The 20812-nt window shown below is 44.5% G+C and overlaps 2 protein-coding genes across 3 annotated transcripts in view; both read left to right on the top strand.

Moving 5' to 3' along the window:
• The window catches only part of pias1a (protein inhibitor of activated STAT, 1a), a 77098-nt gene extending 61806 nt beyond the window's left edge, over positions 1–15292 (top strand). The window contains exons 3-13 of one of the 2 annotated variants that reach the window (XM_061739850.1): positions 2177–2261; positions 2346–2484; positions 2626–2760; positions 5111–5216; positions 6445–6518; positions 6810–6970; positions 7203–7339; positions 7673–7895; positions 8544–8683; positions 9070–9110; positions 13790–15292. In XM_061739850.1, the coding sequence (XP_061595834.1) occupies positions 2177–2261; positions 2346–2484; positions 2626–2760; positions 5111–5216; positions 6445–6518; positions 6810–6970; positions 7203–7339; positions 7673–7895; positions 8544–8683; positions 9070–9110; positions 13790–14146 (1598 nt within the window). In that variant the 3' untranslated portion in view covers positions 14147–15292. Of the gene's footprint in view, positions 1–2176; positions 2262–2345; positions 2485–2625; positions 2761–5110; positions 5217–6444; positions 6519–6809; positions 6971–7202; positions 7340–7672; positions 7896–8540; positions 8684–9069; positions 9111–13789 lie in introns of both variants that reach the window. The other variant, XM_061739841.1, reaches the window with a different exon arrangement.
• A 4061-nt stretch (positions 15293–19353) lies between these two features.
• LOC133419941 (relaxin-3 receptor 1-like) lies at positions 19354–20422 on the top strand. Its single transcript, XM_061709433.1, has one exon. The coding sequence runs from the start codon at positions 19429–19431 to the stop codon at positions 20416–20418; it is 990 nt and encodes a 329-aa protein (XP_061565417.1). The 5' UTR covers positions 19354–19428; the 3' UTR covers positions 20419–20422.
• The last annotated feature ends 390 nt before the right edge of the window (positions 20423–20812 follow it).

The following is a 20812-nucleotide window of genomic DNA, read 5'->3' as shown; positions in this document are numbered from 1 at the left end:
ACATGCCTGTAAGTTTTACTGTCATCTCGACTATTTTTCTCTTCCTCAGAAAAATAAGGCTTGTCTTGCTTCTTTTTCTCCCAAACTGACCTGCCAGTTTAGTTAGTTTTGTTTTTCTGTCTCTAAATCATTTTTGCATTTTTTTTTTAAATTGAGCTTTTTTGTCTGTTGCATCAGAGAATAAAAAGGTGAGCAGTCGCGTGTAAAACGGACATCAAAGAGGAAAACGTATCGCTGCGCTGCGACTGCTTTTCAGCTGCTTGTGTGTTTCATGGAATAAGATCAAATCATTCTGTTGCCAAATAAGCTCCTTATTATCATAATATTATTACCATTAATATTATTTTGGGTTTGGGTGATCTATTAAATCCACAAAACTGCTATCTTCAGTTACAGAAAATGATCATCCAGCACCAGGAATTCCAGGAATCCTCCTACTAATGGCTGTGCTTTTTTTTAATTGCTGATAGCAGTTGGAAATAAGAGGCCGCTGGCTGAGACTCTTGAAATGAGGGCATAAAAACAAAAATCTGGTTTTACAGAACACATGAAAAAGCACATGGCAACATGAAAGCAACATTTAGATTTGAGAAGAGTACCGGGAGGGTAATTATCACTTCCAGTGGAAATGTGTGAGCTCACTCACCTGGCGGGGGTTTAGAAGTGCTCTGTCAGACTTTTCTTGACAATAAAACTCAAACTCTTTGCAGAGTTTTGTTATAATCAGGATGCCTGGTATTTTGCGGTTGCCCTGCAGTCTAAAGATATTTCATTCAAACCTATCATTTCATATTTGTACTTTTGTCAACTAATTCCTGCATTCTTAAAATATTTCATGGGTGTAGTTTCTTTTTTTTCTCTGGCATCCAGTAGTGTTTATGATTTTTAAGTGTTGCGTGCAGTTAGGTATTGGAAAAGTTTTGGTTTATTGTTTCTCCAGGGCAAATTTGTACCTTGCTGGTATTCCACAGCTCTAGTTTCTCATTTTCTGTAGTGACAGTTAAAATCCTGAGAAAACCAAAGACGCGCGTACTTCAGAGCGCTCATCACTCCATGTTACGTTCAATGAACACAAAAAAAGTCTGAATTCTCAGTGCTGAACATTACGTAATGAGCATCTGTGAAGGGGGTGGGTTGGGGAGGGGGGGCAGTGCTGTGCATATAGTGCTGACCAGTAAAAAATAAAAAACTGTATTTCTCAATACCTTGTTTGTCAGACTGAAAATTACCCCCTCTCTTTATATCCCACGCCTCACACACACACACACACACACACACACACACACACACACACACACACACACACACACACACACACACACACACACACATACATACATATATTATGGGTTCCTCTGCCTCCGAGCAAATTTTATAAAGAAAAAAAGAAAAAGATCCTATTGAAACAAAAAAATACAACTTTTTCAATTGAATGCATTCGCTGTCTGTGCATGTGCAGTCGCTTGCACAGCTCCTCCGCTTCAAGCACAGAGAAGGAAGACGTCGTACAAGTGCATTAACATAACGGTCATAACAGGGGTAGAAAATCTGACCAAGTGATTGTGGCGGCTGATTACTCCAGCGAGAGCAGAATGAACAAAGAGCTGCGCGGCTCTTGATGAGGATGTGGGGGAAGTGGCAGAGAGGGGAATTAAGGCTCATCACAAAGTACCCATGAAGAAGGTAAAAGAAAACGACCTCTTTAAGTCCAAAATCAAGAACACGGTTATGTTTGTGTCCTTTTTTTAATGCTATCCTGCACAAACTTTCATTGCAGGCTGGGTTAGCAGCTCCGGTTATTTCCAGCACCTGTGGGTGTGCATATAAATAGAGCACTTCTGCGTCTTCACCTCCGTGAGCCCAGGTCTACTTCTGATGCTCTTTAGGGGGCCGGTTCTCACAAACAAGGTCTACCTAATCATTCTGCTGTTTAGGAATTAGCGTCCCCCCGACCCACTGCTGCGCACACCTGACATTTCCACTTGTTTGTGCAGATTCTTCTTCTGTTGTCGTCAGTTTTGGTTTGAGTTGTTGAAAATGTGTTCTTTTGTTTTGTCTCATCATCAAAAGTTGTTTGAAATTCTTCAAAATTGCCAGTAAGAGACTTGATGTTTGTAATCTTTGTAATAGTCCCAGTTGTTGAACATTTCTGTCCCTTCTCCCTCTGTCTCTGCAGCCACAGACAACAGCCAGCGGTTTCAGGAGACATGTTTTGCCTTCGCATTAACACCACAGCAGGTTCAGCAAATCAGCAGCTCCATGTAAGAGAGTAGCACATTCTCTGGCAGGTGCAAAGTACCGAGTTGTAAATGTGTGTGGTTTATAATCTGTTTTTGTCCTCGTAGGGACATCACGGGGACCAAGTGTGACTTTTCAGTTCAAGTTCAGCTGCGGTTCTGCCTGTCAGAGACGAGCTGCCCTCAGGAAGACCATTTTCCACCCAATCTGTGTGTGAAAGTTAATGGGAAGCCATGTAACCTGCCGGTGAGGAGCCTTAATCAAGCCCATAATCACCCAGCAAAACACAGCCCCCTGATTGTGCCAGGGGCTGCAGGAACGTGGAGGAGCTTGATGATGATGATGATGATGATGATGCTGTGTCTCGTATTTGTGTCTGATTTCCAGGGTTATCTCCCTCCAACCAAAAATGGTGTCGAGCCTAAGCGGCCCAGCCGGCCCATCAACATTACCTCACTGGTCAGGTTGTCCACCACGGTCCCCAACACCATCGTCGTATCGTGGACGGCTGAGATCGGAAGGGTAGGAACCAAAGCTGCAGGCACTTACCTGTACTGAGGATTGAATAATTGTTTAATTTCAACATTGGATGGTTGTAGCTTTTCATCTTGGGATTAGACCCCGGATGAAGAACACGTGTTTAAGGAGCGCTGGACAGTGTAAACACAAGGCAAGTTGAGGGGAGGGAGGACAACTCGGAGGCGTCATCCCATGGTACTACTTAAAGGGGACCTATTATGGCATCTAATACCTGTTTTAAACAGGCCTTGAATGTCTTAAAAACAAGCTTTTGATTGTTTTTGCTAAATAAATTAGAAATTCAGCCTCTGAGCCATGTCTTTATCTTCCCATTCTCTAATCTCATTATCTATGCAGGATTCTGAGTGGGCGGGGAGGCTATGATAATGAGGCTCTGTGCTGATTGGCTGCCTGAATGACGCGATACACCGCTACGAAAAAATGGTGGAAGCTCCGGCCGGCGGAGTTAGTTGTGGGCGTGGTTTCACGCACCGGAGGCCAACCAGTGTAAATTGCATTTTCGTTACGTAACGATGGGAGCAGAATCTGAACGGCTCGTAGAAGCCACATCACACTGGACGGCTCATCCGGGCGGCTGTACAGACACTGCAGAATTTGGTTGCTTTCCTCCTTCTCTGAGTTGTCAGGCTGAGGGGAGACCACTTTATATATGTTAAAGCAAGAAAAAACATGTTTTTCATAATAGGTCCCCTTTAACACCTTACATAACGTTGTTTTTTATTTCTTGCACTCCCCTTCCTCTCTCCCCTCAAAGTGCTTATGCTCTTTCTTCCGGCTGCATTTGTAAATCAGAATCTGGTCGTTCTTCACTAAAATCAGAAGAGCTGGCTGATGCAGGAGATGGAGCGGGTGGTGGATCCGTGCTGAATAACAACGGGATTTGCGTAACGACTTCCCCCAAATGATGTTGCACATAAATGACCAGCAGTCCCCCTCACTTCAGTACCCAGCTGCAGATACGTCATCTACAAATCCCACCCACGACCCGCCACCCCCCGTGGGTTCTGTATACAGTTGTGTTTACGTTGGTCCGGACCTGATTGGTCAAGTGAAACCTCAGTGGGGAGTTAATGGCCAGGCCAGCTCCACACGCCACCCCGTGTCAGTCAGTTTAAAAAGGACAGGCGACACGCCAGATACATGTACGAGTGTTAAATGCGTTGTATCCACCAACGTAAAAGGGGCTGTTAGAAAGAGTGAGGCCACACCCTAGTAACCGCACCTAGAGTGACAACTATAACAATAAATACAAGAAGATGGTTGTAAATTCTGGTGATGCAAATAGATAGCAGATAAGGGTAAACGATATCACTGCCATCACTTTTGTGATGATTTGTGAAACGATAAAACGCTGGCAGACGGATAAGCCACAGCTGGGATGATGTCCTCCACTCGCTGGTGCTGGACGTTTGCCTGCTCCAAAGCTGCTGCATGCTCCACTTGTTTTTGAAACTATTATTTATATATAATATGTATACAGGACTGTCTCAGAAAATTAGAATATTGTGATTTTCTGTAATGCAATTACAATAACAAAAATGTCATACATTCTGGATTCATTACAAATCAACTGAAATATTGCAAGCCTTTTATTATTTTAATATTGCTGATCATGCTTAAGAAAACTCAAATATCCTATCTCAAAAAATGTGAATATTCTGGGAATCTTAATCTTAAACTGTAAGCCATAACCAGCAATATTAAAATAATAAAAGGCTTGCAATATTTCAGTTGATTTGTAATGAATCCAGAATGTATGACATTTTTGTTTTTGTAATTGCATTACAGAAAATAAAGAACTTTATCACAATATTCTAATTTTCTGAGACAGTCCTGTAGAGTAAGATACAATCTGAAGCGTGAGCTCCCACTAATGCTGCTGTTCTTGTGGGTTAATTGATGGTGTAGAGAGGAAGCACTTTTCTTCTGGAATCATTCAGTCGAGGCTAAAGGTTAATTTAATGTCCAGTCTGCACAAAATAAAGCAGAAAATCACACTTAAAGTCTCGAATGACCAAGTGGTCTCTGGTACTGACGTTGTTTCTGAAGTTTGTTTTTTTTTAACAGTAACTCCCAGAACGTTATCAAACTGACGTTGACTCGTATAACAGCACGACCACGGTCCTTACACATAACGATAACTCTCAGCTCCTTTTATCACAATCAGACTTGGAGGCTGGCTGAAGCCGCAGCTCCAGGCTTATATCAGTATTGTTATTGGTCTGGTGTGGGCGGCCCTTAACAAAGCTCAAGGACGTTCTCTGACTCTGGTGAGCAAAGTAAATGTTGTTGTAAAGTCGTTGCTTTGTGCTTTTTGTTCCCGTGTCCGCAGAGCTACTCCATGGCGGTGTATTTGGTGAAGCAGCAGTCGTCCACAGTGCTGCTGCAGAGACTACGAGCGAAAGGGATCAGAAACCCAGACCACTCCAGAGCTCTCAGTATGAAATATGTCTCCGTTTTTTTTTATAGAAGTACTGTGATGTCAGATTTCTATCAGGGCTGGTGCTGAACCTACTGTACCTCATCTGTGATCAGTCTGGAGACAGAATTTGAGGATTTTCACATCGTACATTTACCTGAAAACAAAGACCACATATGAAATTGTAGATCATTATTTTTCTTTTTAAATATCTGCTCATTATGAATTTAACATTTTGATTTGGGTCCGTTTTCTTTTTTTTAATGGGCGTTTTTATTTCCTAACTTGTGGAAAAAAAAACTAGACCTCGGTCTCACTGAGAATCTGAGTTATGATTTAAAGCTCGCCCCACGTCAGCCGAGCACATCCAGTTTGGAGGAACTGAAGGAGTTTTAAGGTAAAGGCAAAAATCCAAGATGTTAGATGTGACAAACTTGTCGAGACATATCCCGAGAGACGCGCAGCTGTAATTGTTGCAAAAGCGGGTTTTACACTACAAAGTGACGACTTTGTGGGGGAGTACGCGTTCACACAGCACCTTTCACATTTCTCTGTTTTATATCATGTGAAGTATTTTATTCAGTTCATCTCAGTCAAAGCGGTTTTGTCTTTGGCTCATGACATTAAATCCCAAAACATCCATTTGAATTATCATTGCAATGTAACAGAATAGCAGTAGGGGAGTGATACCCCGACATCTCAGGGCGCCGTACGTGCAGAATGTGGTTTGACCCCGTATCGCTGATACAAGTAAGATCTAGTCTTAAAAAAGATGTTTAAATGGCACCAAATACAATACAAATTCCAGTCTGTCCCACTATAATTTAGTTTTTTAATGAACAGTTCTAAATTTCACATATTGTCTTTGTACTATTTTGAATTTTTGTTCGGGGGGGGGGGGGTCTGGGCCTCTCTGCGCAGGCCTCTGCTCCCAAACCTGGATGAATGGATCCTGCATCCTAACTCTCACAAAACATGCCTCACCAATACTTTCTTTTCCTTATGAAAACAAGTGTGAAGTCAGATATTTATTCTCAGTTGACCATTATCTAAAATCCAGAAGGATTGTGCAGGATGTGTGCACCCTTTGTGCATTATTGCTAATTGTGTTGCTGACGGTAGCTGTTGTTGGTAAATGGTGTGTGGGATGTACTGTAAGAAAAACCTGAGCATATTTCTAGGCTGTTGTAGAAGTCCGTCTGTAGATCGTGTACGTGATACGTTGTTCTTGTTGTTCTCTCCTGCAGTCAAAGAGAAGCTAACGGCCGACCCCGACAGTGAAATAGCCACAACCAGCCTTCGAGTGTCGCTGCTCTGCCCGGTAATCATCCTTCCTCCTCGCTCCTCATGACTTTAGGAAAGTTTTTGGAGAATCAGTCATGCCGAAACTTGCTTGCCCATCTCTTCTGGTTTCCATTTGCTTTGCATGGGATTCAGCGTGTGTCATGCACGTAGCTGTTAGTTGTAAACGTGTCCACCCGTCAGCTCGTCCTCCCAGCCCGTATCGTGTGTCTATTTCATCTGGGTTTTGCATATTTATGACGTTCACATATCCGATGTACTCTTAATCCTCACTGTGTGCTTTCTGCCGATGCCCTGACCACATGTGCAGCTGGGGAAGATGCGGCTGATGATCCCATGCAGAGCGCTGACATGCTCCCACCTGCAGAGCTTTGACGCCACGCTCTATATTCAGATGAATGAGAAGAAGCCCACCTGGGTTTGTCCTGTCTGTGACAAGAAGGCCCCCTACGAGCACCTCATCATTGACGGGTAAACCCCCCAGCTAAGAATCTGTATTCCCAATGGGATTTAACTTTGTCCCCCTCAGAAACGTGTCAAAAGTGTTTATTAAAATCATTCACACTAAGACTCTCATTGTCAGATGCCAGGAATTTTGTGTTTTGTTTTTTTTGCCATTGGAAGATGTTTTTATTGCTGTTTTTAAGGTTTCATATTAAAAACAATAATGTGTGTGTGTTTTCATGCTCGTGTTTGCTCGCAGGCTTTTTGTGGAGATCCTCAACAGCTGCATGGACTGTGATGAAATCCAGTTTAAAGAGGATGGCAGCTGGGCCCCCATGAGGTGTAAGAAGGAAGTGCAGGAGGTTTCCTCAGCTTCCTGCAACAACGGCCTGGATGGTGGGTGTGAGAGCATTAAGAGATGATTAGGGTCAGCGAGGAAGGGCTTCTGTGAAGGCGCCGTGAGGAGGCTGGAAGCAATGCAATTAAAAAAGACTTGATACAAAGAGGGAAAACATGAATTTCCACCCTCTGCTTATTTGTTTAGTCCTTGTCAGTGTTAATATGATGAAGCATCAATCATAATGCCTGTCTCCATAGCAGCACGGGCTGTTGAGCTGCTTTTAGAGCGTTGCTGCTCATTAGAGCCTCCTCACAGAGCATTTTGATTTATTTTATTGTACTTTCTCTGTAAATAATTACACAAAGTGAGATCTGGCGACCGCTCTGCAGGGTGTCAGAGGTCCGACGGCTCGGATCAGCGGAGCCCGTCGTCCTCCAGCCACGGCGACGGCAGCAACGGCAAAATGGTGGAAGTGATCGACTTGACATTGGACAGCTCCTCTGACGAAGAAGAACCCGATTCGCCGCCTCCGCAGCCTCCACCGCTGGCTCTTCCTGTCAAAAGGCCGTGTCCCTCGTTGTCCCCGGCCTCGCCGCCCATCATTAACAAAGGGTGAGGCGTAGACGCCCGCAAATATGATTTAATTTCAGCGCATAGTTTAAATTCCATTAAAAGTGAAATTGAAGCTCGCTTTAGATGCTCCTGTGGGTATTTGTGCATCTAGATGTTAAATGATTCATGAGTTTGCACTTGAACACACGTGTCTTTTGACATTTCACATCGGCGCTCAAGGTATGTGCCTGAGTGTGCCGACCGAGAATCATTTGCGTCTGATGAGATGGAGACTTACCAGAATAATCTCTCTGCCTTCCTGCATATATGTATGAACGCAGGATTAAGGTTCAGCCAGACGTAATTCCACGAGTGTAAAAACACTGAAAATAGGATTAAATGCTTAAGAAACCCCTCAAGATCATGAAAGAAAGTTACGTTTTGGGTAACGGACGAGCTTCCCTACAGATCTGAATCCGTACCTCCCACTTGACACTTGAACAGCTGCATTTTCTGCCAAATTAAAATTCATCAGGACGAAGAGCATCTGCTGCTTCATTTGACTTTAATGTCTCCTGTGAGCGTTGCTGAGGTTCTGAGGTTTGTGTTTCAAGTTCATTGGAGGAAGTGAAACATCCTGTGACTGTAAGACCGCAGGACGTCTTCACCTCTTCATCTGTCTTCATCTTCGTCTCTTTCCGCCAGCAGCGTGTTGAACCTGCACCACCAGGCGTCTCCTGTGAGCCGCACCCCCAGTATGCCGGCGATGGACACCGGCTACATCCCCCCGGTCCCCCCGCTCATCCAGGACTACAGACCGTACTACCACACCCCCAACGACCTGTCAGGTAGCACCCGCGCTCACGCTGCAGTCTGACGCCACAGACCACGACAGAGCTCGCAGTAACAAAGCGGTTTTTCCGAAGAAAACTAACTTTGTCCTAATGATCTAACTGCTGAATAATGAAGGAGATGAACAAAATGTGATGTAGTTAAATAGTGTGGAAAATTTATTATAACCAATTATTCATGAGCTCTTTAATGGGGAAACAAAAAGTCTATTCTAAGTCGAGCCTGAGAATAGCTACTGACATTTATACGTAAATTTTTTATAGATGAGATATTGTATTTTTCAGCATAATGCTCCTCTCACGTGCCATGCTGCTTTCAATGTTTAAATATTGAATTTGTGACGTTGTTGGTTCATTCACCCCTGCCTGTGCTCCATTTCCAGAGTTGAACTTCTTCTCTTTTCTTCAAGGAGACAATCATCAGGTATACTCAGTTTCTCAACACATCATGTCCAAGTTGTGATGCTACTCTGTAATCATTCAATCAGTTTTGAAGTAAAGAGAGCGAGCACGGACTTCACAGAACCCGAAGCAAAAGAAAACAAGTCTTTTCTTTGCGGGAAGCAGACGTATCGGAAGATCCCACGTTCAGTCAGCCACTTAAAAATCACACATTAAACAGATTTTTGGTGGAATTTCCCACAAACTGCGTCTAGAACATGGTGTTCCTGTTCCTGCTACTCGTGGGTTACGGTTTCAGCGCGCTATTTAGGGACACGAGAGGAAAAACATCCGACAAACTCTCATTTTAGGTGCAGTTTTCCGCTGGTTTGGGTTTCGAGACATCTGCCAGATTTGTCCTGCCAACCTGATACGATGAGGATCAGTTACAGTTTTATCAGGACATCTGTTGAAAAATTAGTTTTCCCAAAACGTGGATAAATACAGCCAGACTTCCAGCATGACCGTATACTGAGAGGAGTTGCTTTGTATACCTACATTGGGTGTGCATTGCACATATTTTACTCCACAGTATAATTGCCATTAAAGCAATCAAAAATAAACATGCGCTCACTGAAATACTGAATATGAGAATCAAACAAAAGCTGAACCCAGAACCGGCTCGCACAGTAAACGTGTGTGTGGTGAATGTATTTCCTGTTCCTCTGATGAATGACAATAGAAAATACAGTCATGAATCCAAGCGATTAACAAGCAATCCGGTTGGAGCTGTGAAATTGTCCCTCCCTTCGGCTCACAGGAAAGTAAATCAAGCCAGCCACGCTCTGAAAGCCCATCCTTTGAGGCCTGGTATCTAATTAATTGTAGAATTATTTTCTGCAGAAACACAAACAAGCTGATCAGAAGGAGTGAAATCAGCTGCTGACACCATAATGACTTGAGGGAAAAATACTCTCGTTATTTCAGGAGAAAAAATCATTCTCGTTGGACCCGGAGATGTTTGACGTTGGGGTTTGTCCACCATCAGTGATATTTACAGAATGATTATAGCGTATGGAAAGCCACGTTGGTGTAAAAACGTTCTAAAAACAAAACACAGACATCACGTTGAAACTCATAGCTACGTACACAGATATTTAAAACATTATTTCAGTTTCAATGAGCGCCGCGTCATCAGATCTGTTCAATAATGTCAAATCTAAAACAGCAACTTTAAAGGGGACCTATTATGAAAAACACGTTTTTTCTTGTTTTAACATATATAAAGTGGTCTCCCCTCACCCTGCCAGCACAGGGGAGACAAAATACCATGAATTTCTGCAAGGTCTCTGACCCCTCCGGACAGATTCCCCCAGTGTCACGTGGTTTTTTTTGAGCCGATTAGAATCTGCTCCCGTCGTTACGTAACGACAGGAGCAGATTTCCAGAGGTTCAGCCTCCGCTGCTGAAACCACGCCCACAACCAGCTCTCTCCGCTGCTGGAGCGGTGCTTTCATTGAGCCAGTCGGACGCGGCGCCACGGCGCAGCGGATCCGGGTTAAATCATCCAGGTTCCCGGGTGATTTGGGAGCTGGGTCCTCGGGGATCTGTCCCAGGCTGGACCAGCTTCACACTACGAGATTTTCAGCCAAATCTGTCGGTTTGATCCCCGATAACGGGTGATGCGCCGCGGATGCGCCCCGGAGCCGATCTGTGCGCCCGCCGTGGAGGTGCAGCGCCCGTCGCGCAGAATCCGCCGGGCAGATCCGGCTGAAATTCCGCCTGTCGGTCCCCGGGAGTCCCTGCTACCAGTCCAGGCCGGTTCCTGCGGTCTCGGCCGGTCGGAACCGGTCAGATTCCCCCGTTAAAGCCGCAGTGACGCGCGCTGCTCCAGCAGCGCTGCTCCCGGGCGCCCGGCGTGGCTCCGGGGCCAGCGTTCAGCATCCGCCGGGTAGATCCGGCTTAAATAGTGCATAAATGTTATTTATATACAACTCATATTTTATTTTTTTAACAATAAAGTTTCCATTTGTGAAAATTCAGTGTTGTGATAATTTACAGGCTCGGGCTGCTCTGGCGGAGCAGGTTTATGCTCCTCCCCTGCTACACGTCATTCAGGGAGCCAATCAGCACTGAGCCTCATTATCATACCCCCCCCTTCCCTAAAAATGAGGCGCAGAAAAAGAGGTTAGAAGCGGTAAAACTAGTGACAGGGCCCACAGGCTGGATTTCTGATTTATGTAGAAAAAACAAGCTTTAGATTGTTTTTAAGACATTCAAGGCCTGTTTAAAATATACATTAAATGCCATAATAGGTCACCTTTAAATACTAACTCAGGAATCTGCAGATGTTTCAGTTTAATATTCACAAGGAGATGCAACTGTAAATATGAACTGATTAGCAGAATTACTTATTTGACTAATTTTAAAAAGGCCGTCATTCAACAAATTCATCAAAGGCTTGAAGGCGGATACGTTCACAATAACTGAGGTGACAACCGAACCATTTTTATTCTGTAATGGCACCTTTCCACTAGTACCTACTTGGCTCTTCTGATCTCAGCTCGGCTCAACTCGTCCTGGTTTCTTTTCCATAACAATTCAGCATCTGGAGAAGTAGGAGGTTGGAGCGAAGCGGTGGTGATGTATTTGATTGTGTGATCTAAACGAAGAAGACAACAACACTAAAGATGTAGAACCTGGAGGAGATGATAGATGTGCTGCTGGGTCTGTGGCTTGTGTTCGATATCAAGTTAAAAAATGAGAGTAAGAGAAGCTTCAAGCGGTGACGCTTTTTATTTTTGATTGTTTGTCTCGGCGCTGATGAAAAGTCCGTTGGTAGCCGCGAGCAGCTGAGAAGTGACAGAGCTCCCGGTAGATCTAGTCGTTCCTTATCGCCCGTCTACATCCCTTTTTAATTCTCTCCTCAGCCACCAGGTTTATGAACATCTGCACCTCAGAGTTGGATGATGAAACAGACTTTTGCGCTGCCATTGCCTGTTGAATAAAATGAACAAGAAGCCGTCAGAGTCGCTGTTTCGCTGATGTCACATCCTGACTCAGACGTCTGACTCCAACCCCCCGACCAATCGGTGGCCTGTAGTGTGATGACGTCAGATACAGCCGACTCAGCCGCTTAGAACCTCGGCAGAGTAGTGGGTAGACCCTTAGAGGAAAAGCGCCAAACCGAGTGGAGGCGAGCCGAGCCGGGCTGAGTAGGTATAGTGGAAAAGTGCCATAAGTTTGAAGCGTGCTGTTTTACTGCTCGCAGCTCAGGCCGTAAAAGCCCTGAATTCAGCGTTGGAGTGACGGCCTCAGTCAGCCGTTTCCTGTCGCTGCTCGACAGTCGCGCTCCAGTGACGAGGATGAGCGCTGAACCGTCACCCCCGACAAAGCGATGCCGATTGATCCGTATTTCTGTGATGTCGCGATTGAACAGCTCTTAAAGTCACACTGCAGCATCTCAGATGCATCAAAAAGCCAATCTATAATTTGCATGTTTGATTCATAATTTGTACCAAAAGTCAGATGTTTTAACGACTGCTCATCATTCTTCGGGACCTAAAAGGCGAGTTTTTTTCCAACTAAAGAAACACTGAGGAGAAAAAGAGTTAAACTAAAGACATCTGCAAGATAGCACCTCGGTGCCTGCAGGGGTTTCCTATGACTCGGCTGCAGCTGGAGTCATGGGAAACCTCTGGAACCACTGGAACATCCCTGGACTCAGAAACCTTTGGCCGGTGTGATAGAAGCCGACCAGTCTGCGTTTCCTGTTACTTTGACTGTTACCCCGAACAGACATGTTGTCGCTGGGGAGGAAGTCCAAACTCATCCAGATATGTTTCCCACACCCACCAAGGAATGTTCTGCTCCTGCTGGAGCTGAGGAGAGAATATTCCAGCACCAGTAAATGGGCCGTGAAGCACTTGTGTTGCACTCTGGTCAGGATCAATGGGCCTCTTGAAATTGATCAATAATGCTACCAGGATGGAGTCAAACCATTCCTGATCTGACTCCTGTCATCTGCTTTGCTTAATTTTTCTTTTTTCTTTATCCCAAAAGTCAACTGAAACTGAGTTCAACGTTTCCTATTGAAAATGTTGAAGCGTTGACATTTAAGTTAAAGTTACAAGCAGTATTTCAGAAGAGCTCCTGGTGCCTTTCGTTTTAGGAGACGTTGTTCGTGTCTTGCCAGGAATGTGGCTGATAATTCGCACTGAAAATGCAAGTGTTTTACGTCAATAGTTAAGTCAGATCATCTATCTCTGCAGTTGTCACTTAGATGAGAATTAAAGAATTGAAATCTGAAATCCTGGTTTATAAATATTCTTCTCAAACTCTGCCGGTGAGCTGAGTGGACTGAATTTTTTAAATAAAACAGAAAGTTAAAGCATCACTAATGAACAGTTTTCAGCCCTGAGGGTCCCCTTAGAGGCGGGGCTTGCTGCCCTGCACCACATCACTACAAACGTACCTGACCAGCTGACGTAATGGGATTTTATTTAAATATCAATGCTTTAAATGTATAATTTAGTGCTGTGAAGCAAAAATACTTAAATATTCCTTCACATGAAGTTGGAACTCATGTTTTTGGCATGAAAAGGAATAAAAACATCTTAAAATCCAAATAAAAGAGGGAACTACCTTCAGATCACAGCAGCAACCTTTGGTTTCAGAAGTTTCTCCTCACTCACCGCTGCTCCGTGTTCTTCCACCTCGCAGCATTACAACATGGTGATGGCGGCGGCGGCTGCCGCCTCGGCCTCGGATGACCACGAACTGCTCTTCAACCGCTTCCTGCCCTACAGCACGTCCTCCTCCGCCTCCCAGCTGTTCCTCAACCAGTCGACGGCCTCCTCCAGCACCTCGCTGACCGCGCCCACCAACGGGGCCAGCAACTCGGGCAGCAACAGCAGCCTGGTGTCGTCCAGCAGCCTCCGAGACGCCACGCACCTGTCCTCGCACGCCAGCTCACACTCCTCGCACACGCACCCCAGCGTGGTGGCCAGCCGGAGCAGCACTGAAGCAGCCGTGGCGGCGATTTACAGCGGGATACCCGACGTCATATCGCTGGACTGACCCCAGCAGGAGTCGGAGCGACGGTCCGGGCCCAGCGTCACCGCAGTTACAGACCCAGTCACACTGACCGCAGAGTACGGTCTCGGTGCAGGAACTAGACTCTAGTCCTCAGGGGAGATTAAGATGACAGACTGCCTCGAGAAGAGCACAAACGACAGAGAACGGGCGACATCACTTAAAGGGATCAGCTGTGGGTGTTGTGTCGGTGTTTTCCGGTCCAGCGCGTGAACCACGTTCCTGCTCCACTGGTACCGAGCCGGCACAAACCGCAGAGATGCTACCTAAGCAAAAACACAAAGTTGGAAGGCTTTTCTTTCTTTCATTTTTCTTTTTTTTTTCTTTTTTTACACAAAACAAGGAGTGGCACCATGTACAGAGAACAAAATCTATTTTCCTCCTTTACTTTTGTATGTTAAATCTGAACATTTTCAGTCTAGTGAGCTGCTTCTATGGCTTCTTTCTAAGTGGAGGACTTCTCTTCTTTTCTTTTTTCTCCTCCCATAAAAGCTTATAAAAATGCCGTTGACATGTCTTCTTCTTCTTCTCTGTCGACTCTTTAAATTTCCCATCTCTGTCTGTCCAGCGTTAATTTCATTACTCTCCTTTGCCATCGCTCATGTTCACATTTTCACAGTGTATTTTTTTTTTTTCCTCCGATGACAAAAACTTTTCAGATGCTGAATCGACAGTTTTAATTGTGTGCTTGTAATTTTCTAATGCTTTTAAGTTATGTATGGTATTTAAACAGTTATATATGCATTCCCTTTGACCGTGGGGTTAAAGCTGTGGGGAGTGTGCAGGTGCAAATCAGCCATTTCCGGGTTTTCATTTTCACTTCTTGTAAAGACTCACTACAGCATTTAGAAATGAAACTATTTATACTTGCCAATTTTAGACATTTGAGCTGGAAGAGGTTTTTTTTTTTTTTTTTTTTTTTTTTTTTGCACAATGCCAAAAAGTAGGTACTCATGAAAGTGACCACAGTAATCAAGAGTGCAGTTGCATCTGCGTGCCAGTGTTTCTAGGCGAGCGTCCACTCTTTTAGTTTCGGTGGTTATTAAGACTCTGTCCTCTTTTCTTTTCTTTGTCTCGTCTTCTCGGTTGACTGTTAAAAGGAGATTCCAGTGGAGCTGCTGAGGCAGCATCGGGCCGCGCTCATAGCATGTGACCAAGTTTAAACCAGTGCCTGTCTGTGTGCGTGTTTGGGTAATCTTCAAGTTTATGTCTTAAGCACATGTTCAGGAGTCTTGACCAGTGACTGATGTCTTTCATCCGCCTGGGAGTTGTCTTTGGAGGGGGGGGGGGTATTTGTGGTGAGTGAAATCAAGCTGTTTTAGTGTTGCGGTTGAAGGAGGCAACCTGAGCATGCCACCTTTTAACCTCACTCGGAACCGGATGATTCAAAAACGCTTGTGCGCGTCGGTGACCGCGGTGACCGCGGGGGCTTCTGCTCATGAATGTATTTAACACTTTTAAGACCGGGCACGCTTCCCGTGGCAGTGGTTAACAGAAAACCACATCTTGTGGACTTGTTATCCCCCCTGCCCCAACTCCCACACCCCCACTCCCACACTCGTCCTGCGTCCTTGAGAACTTTCCCAGTGTCCACTGTTATCAGTCTCCCTGACGGCCTCCAGACGCAGGAGAAAGTCCTGCATCCCAACAATACCGGGACATCAGTCCCAGCACTTCAGAGTCCCCCGTCCCGTCCCTCGAAAGAAACCCGGGGGACGAGGCAGAGAGACCCGCACCTCTCCTCTCTCGTTTCCTTCCTTCACCTTTTTTTAAAACTTTATTCTCTCTTTTTCTCTCCTCTCCAGTAGACATTTGCCGGAACCAGTTCTGTGTTTCTGTCCTTTTTCTTGCAGTTTTGTATTTATTTAGAATTTTCACACACATATATATATATATATATATATATATATATATTTTTTTTTTTAAATATTGTTGAGACAGAGCGTGAGTCACTGTCACTCGGGAGCTGTTGTTTGTATGACTTTATTTAATATGCTTCAGATAATTATTTGCCGGCAGGTTGACTTCTCAGAAGTGGGTGTTGTGCAGTGATTCACCGCGTTCACGCCACGCCGCGCGTTCACGGGAGCCGACTCCGGTAATGCTTTTTAATAAGGGCACAAAGCAAATGCTTAATTAATACATGCATAATTCATTATTGTTTAATTGAAATGGGAGCGTTTATGAGTTCTGAAAACGAGCATTGCTGATTGTTTTCTAAGCAGAGGGCTGCCTGCTTTCATCCCCCCGGTGGGGGGCGAGGGCCCGGCTTACGCCGCACGGCCGAGCAGACAGGTGACACCACCTCCGGGTGGCCTGCCGGGGATGTTTGTACAAGCCTTTACTGTTCCCGGAGGATGAATCTGCCCTGCCGGGTCGTTATTTCAGTTAGCCCAATACTTCATGTGTAATTAGCTGCAGAATTGTTCACATTAGACACAGCTGTTTAGCATTTATGGCTCTTTATCTTTGTCATTTCATTGCAAGGTAAACTGCAGACAAATACTGGAGCACGTGTCCAACTGGAACCTGTTGGATATTGTGCAGGTTTTGTGCATTTGTTTTATAAAGCATTCCCTTGTTTCTTAAATGTAACACAAGTGGATTTTAGAGTTTAACAGCTTCAAATTTCTGTTTGATTTTTTAGCTTTCAGTAGCCTGGACAGCCATACACCCGACCGCACGCCATGTCCACCGGTACAGAGCGTACCAAGCGTTTCCACTCCTCTGCAGACTGTTCTGGATGTCTGTCGTTGATATTAGTGCTCATCGCTCTGCCTACATGCTTCGTTTTGTCTTTCAAAAGGCTTTCAGAGGCTGTCTCTCCTTCATCTTTTCGTATCGTACCGTGGAAATCAAAGTCGACTCCAGAGAAACCACGCGCTTATATTATTCGTGTTTAAGGACAGTCTGTATCTAAACACGACTGTTTTTAGATTTACCGATGCCCGTCATGAATTGACTCAAATAAAAATGGCCTTTGATCATTAATTGTTAGTATTAACTAGAGACACAAACTCGGTAGGCATCTCCCGGTGTGTTTGTGCCTTTATTATGAAGTGTTACCCGTCTGCTCTGCTGCTGAAGACCTGTGTTAGTTAGCGTGAATATTAGTCACCAGGGTCTGGATACTTGACGAGGCAGTCACTGTAACTGAATGCGTTTGATCATGATTTTATTTATTGAAGGTTCTGTTCTCTTGCTCATCACGCGGCTGTGAGAGCACACCACGTTGACTGTTCTTCTGTTGAAGTGCTCTACATACAAGGGTCTGAATGGGATAACCAAAAAGTCTGATCCTCCTCCTCCAGCGTCCATCACTCCCTCTCGTGGTGTAATTAGTGATACATGTTATTGTCGGGGAAAAGCAGTCATTATTGAGTTTATTGAGTTGGGTTTTGTTTGCTTCACTCCCTAACAAATGAGCTTTATTGGCAAAACATTGATAAGCAGCTCAACTCTTGTAGTCATCATGACCCAAAATAAAAGGGAAAAGTTTGTATATTATATCTGTGTGGAACCCTGAAAACAAGAAGTTCAGATCCAGACGTGGGTGTTTGCCTGTTTGTATGCTTTTGTGTGTTGGTTCAGAGTGAGAGATTTAAAATAATTTATATATATTTTTTAGAAAACAAAAGCTGTATTCGTTTTAAAAAATAAAACATTACAAAAAAAAATAATGACTGTGGCCAATGGAGTCTTACACAACTGAAATAAAGTCAGACTCGAGTTGACATCTGCACTCACTGCCTTATTCACAGGTTTTGTTTCACAGCTCCAATCTGAAAAATAATAAATCATTAAAAAAAGGCTTTTCAAGGAGGGAAAGGAGAAGACACTGTACAGTAGACCCATGTCAGTTTGTACAAATATAACAAGTGAAAAAAAATATTTATTACCTGCATTGGAAGAAATTGTTTACTTATTGAATGTTACTTGTTTATGTAGAAAAGTAGATGTAATAAAATGCATTCTGCTACTCCTGTGTGTTTCCACTTCCTTTACCTGAGGTGACGTCTGGCTGGTTGCAGTCGGAAGTTTTAATCTCCTGCAATGTTTCAAAGTGACCACTGGGTGGCAGCAGTGAGTCGCTCGGTCAACTTCTGATCAACTCTGTACATTTAAGGCTGATTTATGGTTCCGCGTTACACCAACTTAACGCGGACCATAATACTCGCGTCTCTTCCACTTCCAGGCGGCGACTGTGGCTTCAAACAAGTGCCATTTAATACTGGCCCATAAAGGATTATATATTTGTGAGATTATGAGTTAAATATTTTGATTAGATTTAAGTGGATGAGAAAGGCGCGCTCCTTTGCGCATGAGAATGCATTACTGCTGTTCGCCAATCAACACCACACTGAAAAAAACAAATCTAGGCGCATGTAAATATAACATATTTAAATCTGTGATGTTAACAATTAAAAATGAAGTTTGATGCTTTACATGAATACATCTAGTTTTGAACTTAATCTGCATTTGTTCAAAAAACAAGACATTGTGCATTTTTTTCCTTAACAAGCAGTATTTAAGAAATCCCAGGCAATCTTTTCATTTACACACAAACAATGAGCAATGATCTTGTTGTATTTACCTTTCCTTTAACAATTTTAATCTATTGGGCAGATTGACCAACATTTAGATGAAACATGTTTTATTTGTTTAAGTAGGACACCACAGTAAAAAATATCTTGCTTGATCTACTTAAAAAAGATTAAGGCAACTTTTTTGCATGAGATTTTTATGTAGATCAAGAAAGTCTAGTCTTTGTATAAACTAATTTTTATAAACTAATAAAAAAATTATAAAAGAAAGTAAAAAGAAGATAAAAACTACTTAATTTTTAGTATGTACCAAATTTATTTGCAAGTAAAGTCAACTTAATTTTGGTAAATGAAGTAAAAACAATTAAGTTGACTGTACTTGCTAAAATGTATTATTTACATACAAAAAATTAAGTAGTTTATACAAAGACTAGTCTTTCTTGATCTATAATAATCTCATGCAAAAAGTTCACTTATTTTTTTTAAGTACATCAAGCACAATATATATGAGTGCAGAACCCCACCCTTGGGATGAAGGGATGTGGGGTGGAGGGTGGAGGGTGGAGTGGTTGCCACAGTGCAGAAAACTGATGCTGTGCGTCTTGGAGAAGAGAGGAAACAGAGCAGGAGAGGAGTAAGACTATGGCATCACTCCAAGATCCCGCATAAAACGCAGCACTGGCGTCTAAAGTATCCTCAGTTATTATTCTACCTGTTGGAATCATGAGTGAAGGAAACGAGAGCGTGTGCCTGAACGGATCTGTGCTGGACCTGGACTGGTTCGGCACCCTGGAGGACATCGACGTGTCTGCGGACGGCAGCCCGGTCCTGCGGCTGCTCATCTGTCTGGTGTACTGCGCCGTGTGCGCCGCGGGGCTGCTGGGGAACCTGCTGGTGCTCTTCTTCCTCAGGGGCAAACAGGAGAGGAGGAAGTCCAGGGTCAACTTCTTCGTGCTCAACCTGGCGGTGACGGACCTGCAGTTCGTGCTGGTGCTTCCCTTCTGGGCCGCGGACACGGCCATGGACTTCAGCTGGCCCTTTGGAGACGTCATGTGCAGGATCGTGCTGTCCGTCACGGTGATGAACATGTACGCCAGCGTGTTCTTCCTCACGGCCATGAGCGTGACCCGCTACTGGTCCCTGGCCTCGGCCCTGGAGAACAGGACCGTGTTCAGGAGGAGGTGTTCGGCCAAATGGATCAGCGCGGTGATCTGGACGCTGGCCACCCTGGCCACCGCGCCCACCTCCGTCTTCTCCTCCGTCACAAACGTAACTGGAGAAAAGCTGTGTCTGCTGAGGTTCCCGGGGGGACAGTACTGGCTGGCGGTTTACCACATCCAGAAGATAGTGGTGGGGTTTGTTCTGCCCATGTGCGTGGTGTCCGTCAGCTACTTCATGCTGCTGCGCATCATCCAGACGCGCAGCATGAAGACCAGCAACCCCAAACGGAGATCCCGAGTCACCAAGTCCATCACCATCGTGATGCTGTCCTTCTTCCTGTGCTGGATGCCCAACCACGCCGTCACCCTGTGGAGCGTGCTGGTGAAGCTGAACGCTGCCCACTGGGACAAATCCTACTACATAGTGCACACCTACGTGTTCCCGCTGACCGTGTGCCTGGCGCACACCAACAGCTGCCTCAACCCCATCATCTACTGCCTCATGAGGAAGGAGTTCCGAGACAAACTGCGAGGTCTGATACACGGACGGTAGTCTGAAGCTGTGATTTATGGCTCTGCGTTAAATCGACGCCTTAAATAAATCAGCCTTAAGCAGCGCGTAATGAACCGTAACCAAAGACGCGCAGGTTGCGCACAGTTTAAGAGCGCACGGACGATCTGCTCCAGAAAACAGTGAAACTAATCATCGCCTCTTGTCTATGAAGTCCCGTGATATATCTGCAATTTGTTACACTAATAGGCATTTCATATTTTTGTAATAAAACACCGGTAACTCTGGCATTTCTTCTGTTCGCGGGCCGTGCGTAAAAACGCAACGCCTGTACATGTTAGTGTTGCTGTTTGCGGACAGGTGAGGTTTGGTCAAACGCTTGAATGTATCACGGTAAGTGCATTTATCATTTACAATAATACAAAAAAAAAACAAT

This window comes from Cololabis saira, chromosome 2, assembly GCF_033807715.1.
Source record: "Cololabis saira isolate AMF1-May2022 chromosome 2, fColSai1.1, whole genome shotgun sequence".
Lineage (NCBI taxonomy): Eukaryota > Metazoa > Chordata > Actinopteri > Beloniformes > Belonidae > Cololabis > Cololabis saira.
This window is presented reverse-complemented; position numbering and strand designations above follow the sequence as displayed.